The 8,040-nt window shown below is 35.4% G+C and overlaps 1 protein-coding gene across 2 annotated transcripts; it reads left to right on the top strand.

The window, feature by feature from the left end:
* Positions 1-683: 683 nt before the first annotated feature.
* LOC107425384 (putative disease resistance RPP13-like protein 1) lies at positions 684-7,766 on the top strand. 2 transcript variants are annotated; one of them, XM_016035386.4, is made up of 2 exons: positions 684-4,217; positions 5,260-7,766. In XM_016035386.4, the coding sequence occupies exons 1-2, from the start codon at positions 818-820 to the stop codon at positions 5,355-5,357; spliced, it is 3,498 nt and encodes a 1,165-aa protein (XP_015890872.3). In that variant the 5' UTR covers positions 684-817; the 3' UTR covers positions 5,358-7,766. The 2 variants fall into 2 exon arrangements, with proteins under 2 accessions (XP_015890872.3, XP_015890873.3); XM_016035387.4 differs by lacking the exon at positions 5,260-7,766 and adding an exon at positions 4,843-5,142 and having other exon boundaries at positions 687-4,217.
* Positions 7,767-8,040: the final 274 nt, after the last annotated feature.

Raw genomic sequence — 8,040 nt, 5'->3', positions numbered from 1 at the left:
AAAAACGGGAAAAATTGCGGGGATGGGATGAAAAATCCCATACAGGGATGGGAACGGGATTTTAAAAACCGACCCCGTCCCGTCCCGTTGACATCCCTATCTAAACCATAAAAGTATATTTTTGACGACAAAATGAAAATTAAATTTATTTTACTAAATTTTGCAAATTGAGTTTAATCATTTATATTACCTAAGATACATTCGATATTAAAACGAATATGTTTTTGCTTTTGGAATTATTGATATGGTACATAAATTGGAAAAAAAACTTTTGGATAATACATATATTAAAAAAAAAAAAACAAAATTTGTCCGTAGAAGAAAAGGACATTACTTGTGTAGAAATTTTGGAAAAAGCATATCCCAATAATGCCAACCGGACTTCATGACTCAATGAGAATGGGACCCAAATGTAAAACACTAAAACTGAAAAGAAAAAAACGACAAGAGGAAAAAAATAAAAAAAGAAAAAAAGAAAAAAGGATAAAGGAGATAGTAACCTTGTCGGAGGGCGTTCTTTCGTTGCATTTTCTTCTTTCTTTTATTTACTTTTTTGTTCGGTTCTTGTGGCTGAATTATGCGTGCTCATTCACTATGCACCAATCACAAATTAAGGAATAAAAGTAATATCTAAAAGGAATAGAAATTAGCAAGCCAACATTGACCAAAGAAACAGGTATAAGATTTAACAAGCATAATAAAGCTATTTCTTAATTCCACTTCCATACAACACAACACCATACAACACACCCTCTTGCTGCTCAAGTTGCTCTATATCTGTTTGTTTGCAATTCAAGAGCTACTCCTTTCGATATCCATGGCTGAACTGATTGCTGAAGCTTTTTTCACCGCTTATTTTGAGCAGTTCCTTAATATGATTCTTTCTGGGGAGGTCCTCAAATTTGTTAGTGGAAAGAAACTCGATGATGGGATGCTCAAGAAGTTCAAGACCATGTTGCTGTCTGTTAAGGCATCGCTGAATGATGCTGAGAAGAAGCAAATATCAGACCCAGATGTGAGGCAGTGGCTCGATGAGCTTAAAGACACCATGTACCATGCAGAGGACTTGGCGTATGAGATTGAGACTGAAGCTTTGCGATGCAAGATTAGAGGTGGTCAATCTGGAAGCCGCATATTCCAGGTACTTAACTTCTCATCTAGATTCAATATTAAGAATCTTGAAGATAGGATAGTGGAGATCCTTCACACACTAGAAGCCATTGTGAACCAAAAAGTTCATCTTGGTTCGAGTGTTTCAGAATGTTCTGATCATCAGAATAAATCTTCATCATATTCTCCACCACTACTACCTGTGGAAGAAGAATCTGATATTTATGGCAGAGACGATGACAAAGCCGTCATCGTTAAGCTGTTGCTGTCTGATGATGATCATGTGGTAGGTAGTAATAACATATCTGTAATTCCTATTGTGGGTATGGGCGGTATAGGAAAGACCACCCTTGCTCGGCTTGTTTATAATGATGTCAATGTGATGAAAAACTTTGACCTACAAGCTTGGATTACAGTGTCAAATGAATTTGATGTTTTCACATTGACAAAAACAATTTTTGAAAGAATCACTGAACAAAAAGATTGCTGTATCAAGCATCCAGATCAACTTCAAAGTGAATTGAAGAAAGTTGTAGAAGGGAAGAAGTTTCTCCTTGTTCTCGATGATGTTTGGAACGAGAATTATAACCTCTGGGATAACTTAAAGAGTCAATTTACGTTAGGAGCATTGGGGAGTAAAATCATTGTGACTACACGCATTGGAGGCATCGGATATATGATGGGTACCGTTCAAAATTACTGCCTTGAAAAAATATCTGATAAAGATAGTTGGCAATTATTTGCAAAACATGCATTCCGAAAAATAAACCCAAGTGGAATTCAAGATTTTGAAGAAATTGGTAGAGGAATCGTTAAAAAATGCAATGGCCTTCCTTTAGCTATTAAATCGCTTGCTGGTCTTTTGTGCTCCAAAAACCATATCGATGAATGGGAAGATATATTACACAGCGATACATGGAAGTTGCCAAAGGAGAAGTGTGACATTCTTCCGGCTCTTTGGCTGAGCTATTACTATTTGCCTCCACATCTAAAACGATGCTTTGCATATTGCTCAATTTTTCCTAAAGATTATGAGTTTGAAAAGGAAAAATTAATTATGTTGTGGATGGCAGAAGATCTTTTGAGACCCCAACAAAATAAGATGCCAGAAGAAATTGGAGAGGAGTACTTTAATGATCTTACATCAAGGTCATTCTTTCATTGTAGTGACAACGGTTTTATCATGCATGACCTTGTTAATGATTTGGCTTCCTTTGTTTCTGGAGAATTTTGTTTGAGGTTTGATGATGCTTACTCAAAAGTTTTTACCGGGAAAACTCGTTATTTGTCATGCATCACATCTGAGAGCCATGATATCAAGAAGCTAGAGGAATATTTATCTAAAAATAAGGTGTTTCGCACTTTATTGTTTCAATCTAATTGTTCTAAACAATTTTTGACAAATTTTGAACAATTGAAACCAATGCGATGTTTAAGAGCACTTTCTCTATATGGCAGTGTTATTACAACAGGCCTTGATTTGATTGGTAGTTTGAAGCTTTTAAGGTATTTAGATTTATCTTTTACTCAAATTGAAGAATTACCCAATGCAATTTGCACTCTCTATAATTTGCAGACACTCCTGTTACATTTGTGTATTAAACTTTCTATGTTGCCTAATTCAATTGGCAATTTGAAGCGTCTTAGATATTTGGGTTTGTCTTACTGTTTTAGACTTAAAAAGATACCCGACACATTATGTGATCTGCATGATCTGCACACTCTGAATTTGAGTTCTTGTGGATATCTTTCTCGTTTACCAACCGATATGTCAAGATTGGTCAACCTGCGGTATCTGGGCTTTTCGTATACAGGGGTAACTGAGATGCCACAGCAAATGTGCAAATTGAAACATCTGCAATATTTAAAACCTGCCCTTCTTGTGGACAAAAATGGTGGACGTAATATTAAAGATTTGGGTAATCTTGAAGATTTGCGGGGTTCTCTTAAGATCAAAAACCTTGAAAATATAGTGAATGTTAAAGATGTTTTGGAGGCGAAATTGGCAAATAAAAAGCATATTACAGAACTTGTATTGGAGTGGTGTGGTGAAACGGATGATTCGGAGAAAGTACGAGAGGTACTTGACAGGCTTCAACCTCATACAAATGTCCAACAACTAACACTTTTTTGTTACCAAGGTACAAGGTTTCCAAGTTGGATAGGACATCATTCATTTCGTCACATGGTATCTTTGAGACTAAATGATTGTAGAAATTGTTGTTGGCTGCCGCAGCTTGGACAGCTACCATCTTTGAAAGATCTCCACATTAATATATTTGATATGGTGGAGAGAATAGGTGATGAATTTTATTATTGCAGCAGCAGTACAAGCAGTAGTTCTTCTTCTTCTTCTTCTTCTTCCATGATTACACCGCCATTCAAGTCCCTGAATTTCTTACATCTTTATAAATTTAGAGAATTAAGAGAATGGAAGGATTGGTCATTGATGGGAAGGGAAGGATCAGAAGGTGGAGCTTTCCCACAACTCAAAACCCTTATATTAGAAGCATGTCCGAAGATAAAAGTGGAGTCCTTACCTCATTTTCCATCCTCGACTACTCTTGTCATCGAGAAATGCCAACAACTGGTTGCTTCATTGCAAAGTCATCAACTTCCATGGCTGCGTTCGTTGGAGCTACGATCTTGTTCAGAGCTGGTGACATTTCCAAGTCAAAGCGGATTGCCCTCAAACATCCATACGCTTAAAATTGACAGGTGTGGTAAACTGGAGTCACTTGCAAAAGAAGGATGGCCTTCAAATTTAAAATCGCTGGAAATTTACAGGTGCAGGAACCTCTTTGTGGACGTCCAATGTTCATTTCCTGAGGAAGGGCTACTCCCCACCACTCTGACGTGTATTAAGCTTGATTATGTTCCAAACCTCAAATCCTTGAACGGCAAGGCTCTTCAAGACCTGGTATGCCTTGAAAAACTGACCATTAAAGAGTGCTATAAGCTGCAGTGCTTGCCAGAAGAAGGGCTGCCCGATTCTCTTTCTGAGCTGAATATCATCAGGTGTCATACTTCGCTAGCTGACCGGTGCCAGAGAGATACAGGGGAAGATTGGCTAAAAATTGCTCGCATCCCTCGGATAAACATTGCCTGTAAGTCATTCCATTATTCATTGTTTCCTTTATTTACATACATAAGAGGAGAGTTATATACTTAATTACTAAGTACTGTATCTAACTGCAGAATCCTGTTGCAAAATGTTTTAAGTATCATAATGGTGATTTTCATTTACAATCACCAATACAAGATCTATTATCTAGTCATTTTGGTTTTCATGTTCATTTGTAGCTCTTCTTGATTTCAGTGTTCAGGTAACTGCTTCCTATTACCATATATGCTTTCTTTAACAGTCTCAAACTGCTTCTGAGATTTGAATCCTTGTCTATGATTCTGCGAAGCTTCATTTGTGAGCTTAAGGCATGCAGACTAATGTCATGAAAGTAATACAATGTTGCCAAAATGAAAAGAAAGTCTTAAAGACAGGACAAGTACAAAAGCTTCATAGCATCCGAAAACTTTCTTCAAAACATCCACTTTTTGGATAAAAAGGTTTAAATTAGATCATATAATATTAGTACACTTATGCATAGCATAGTAGAACTTTGATACTAGAGACTAAAATAAAATCCCAAATAATTTGAAAAGATAAAGAGGATACTTTACATCCATTTAGACTAGCAAATCCACTGACCTTGATTAATATTGATGGCTATGTAGGAACTCCATTGAATACCAACAATTCAGAATTGGAGCCTCTGTGGAAGAAATTCTCTCCTTTCCTAAAAGTCTCAGGCAGAAAATTGAAAGCGCCTGGAAATTTGAAACCTTTTATGTGAAGATGGATATTGTATATGGCTCCACAAAATCTTTGAATGTGAAAAGTATGGATATTGTATATGGCTCCACAAAATCTTTGAATGTGAAAAGTAGAATAAAAAACATTGTATTTGATTTATATTCAGGGAAAATTTTTCCTTAAACATACTCAAAAAATGAAGTTTTGATTTCTTGCAGATAGATAGACCATGCACCTCTATCCTTCAGTCTATATAACTGCTTCTTTTCTCTAGATTTTTCCACTGCGTTGACTTCTCCTGTCACTCTATTTTATGGATTCTCATATATGTCTACCAGGTGCTAAGAAGGTGAAGCTGATGTGGAAGTTGCCAACTTCCCCTGTTTTCTTACCCTGCATACCCTTGGCTGTGGATGCACCTAGAATTTCTGTTTGACTAGGTTTCTCTATTAACTCTGTACATTTAATAGTAGAATTACAGTAGGTAACAAATATATTGGCTATGGCTGATATGAGATAGATGTTGGCTTTGGTATAGCTAAAGTGTCTTTTTGCTTACTTTGACAGATAAGAGGCTTGATTGATTTTGTCCAATGTTGCTATATGCAAGAGTTTTATTTCTTTAAATCCCATCTAACAGTTCTATGTATAAATTGTGCTTATTTAGCTTCAGGGTTCTTTCACCTGCGGAAATTGATGATTACTTGGCCTATAAGTAGAGTAAATCCTTTGCAATTACTGTAGAATAGCAGTAAGATATTTCACTATATTGTCAGAATAGTGTAATTTGTTGACTGTTGAAGACTATTTTGGAAGATCTATAATGGTTTGCAAACATCTTCCTGCTCCCCTCTTCTGTGTAATAGGCAGAGTAGGCTTTCACATGTTTTACGTTTCATGTTAATCCTTATAAACTAATCACTCGTTTTAATTTTTATTTTTCTTTAAAATCTTACAATTTACGACCAGTCTTGACTCTGATGAAAGATAATGGCTCATATTTGATGAGTAATATTCTGAACATAATTCTTCATATTGAAAAGTTCCTGTGGTTTTTATTACAAATTACTCATAAGCTTTCCTATTGTAGAGGGGGGGAAAAGCTCAACATAGAGGGTTTTCTATGCATAATCATACTTTAAATGAGACCATACAGGCTATCCCAATAGATGATATTTCAAAACAATTCTCTAAACATAAAAAATTCCTTGAAAAAATGCCTCCATTACCAAAAGTCAGCAGAGAACACCTGAGATCACTAAGATGGTGAAACCTTTGAGGATCCCTCAAAATCATGCATTCCAAAAAGCAATAAACCCAAGTGTGGTTCAAGATTTTGAAGAAATTGGTAAAGGAATTGTCAAAAAATGTAATGGACTCCCTTTAGCTGTAAAATTGCTTGGTGGTTTTCGGTGCTCCAAAAACCATATCAACGAATGGAAAGATATACTACACAGTGATATATGGAAGTTGCCTACAGACAAGTGCAACATTCTTCCTGCTCTTCGGTTGAGCTACTACGATTTGCCTTCAGGTTTAAAAGGGTATTTTACTTATTGTTCAATTTTTGCTAAAGATTATGTATTGGCAAGGTTTTTTTGTTTTTTTTGTTGTTTTGTGTTTTTTTTTTTTTTTTTTTTTTTTTTGGGTGGCTGGCAGAAGATCTTTTGCAACCCCAAGAAAAACACACTAGAAGAAATTGGAGAGGAGTACTGAATGATCTTATATCAAGGTTATTGAACAAACACGGGACGTTGCAACTGGCTTCCTCACAACATAAAACCACTTTTAAATCTTGTATTCTTGCACGTGCATCAGTCAAAAAGTAAAATATTAATCTGCAAGGTCCCAATGAACGCAGCCTTGGCTCAGTTTTTACCTCAATTTGCATCATGGCTTTCATCAATAAAATACAATATTACATCAAACCAAGAGTTTGAATTATTTGTTCATTGGTCAGTATACAGTAACAGAAATATCTTTTTATTTTGAGAAAATTATACGGAGATATTTTGTTCCATCATCATCATTAGCCTAGCCTTTACAACTATTCAGCATTTCAAATTAGTTTGGTCAACAAATATTCACGAGTATAATATACTTTCATGATTTATTACCCTCTCTCTACAATTCCAAATTTTCTTTTTTATGTTTTTCTTGAATTACTACGTTTCTTCCTCTACAATTCAAAGTTTCTTTCCTATGTTTGACATGTACACATTCACACACACACACACACACACACATATATATATATATATACAAACCATGCATGCAACCCAACTTCAACTAAAAATATTCAAAACTAAACCATCCAAAAGTGCATATACAGCTTCAGAGATCAACTTCTGTTTTGAGCTACCAGCAAGAGAAGTGGTAGAATAATCATTTCCTCCCAATGTCATCATTCTCTTTCGAAGCTCTGGCAATGGCGGGAGCAGACTACCATGACATTGATATAAGTTTTAAAGAATGGGAAGCCGAGGGATTGGAACATACTCCAGCCCACTTACTCGCCGAAGAAGACGAAGATGAAGTGATCAGAAGGGATAGCAAGTACGGCGCTGAACACTTCAACACCCATTTCTTGGATACCAAGCAAGGATATGATATAGGTTCTGGTGGTAATTATAAGGGTAAAAAAGATGATTTGGTGAGTGTAATGGGAAACCTAAGCATGGGTTTCCTTGGGATTGTCGAGAAAATTCTGTCAAGAATTTTGGGTTTGTTAAAAAAATGGTAAGAACCATCTAAAGGCTGCTATAGTTAGGAATATTATTAGAGATATGTAAAATAATTAATTCAGAAATATCTAAAGCGAAAGAAATTTTTTTATTCAGCTTTATATCCAATTCATTTTGTTCATTTAGTCTGTGATGATTGCTTTACTTCCAACTCAGGTGCTCTCCTTCCTACATGAAAGTTCACCGATTTATATACGATGTTGATGAAATTGGATATATATATATATATATATATATATATATATATATTTTTAAAATAATTAGTTCAGAAATATCTAAAGCGAAAGAAACTTTTGTATTCAGCTGGGGTTTCACACCCTTTTTTTAATTATATCCAATCCATTTTGTTCATTTAGTCTGTGATGATTGCTTTAC

The sequence above is a fragment of the Ziziphus jujuba genome, chromosome 7 (assembly GCF_031755915.1).
Source record: "Ziziphus jujuba cultivar Dongzao chromosome 7, ASM3175591v1".
Classification (NCBI taxonomy): Eukaryota; Viridiplantae; Streptophyta; class Magnoliopsida; order Rosales; family Rhamnaceae; genus Ziziphus; species Ziziphus jujuba.
This window is presented reverse-complemented; position numbering and strand designations above follow the sequence as displayed.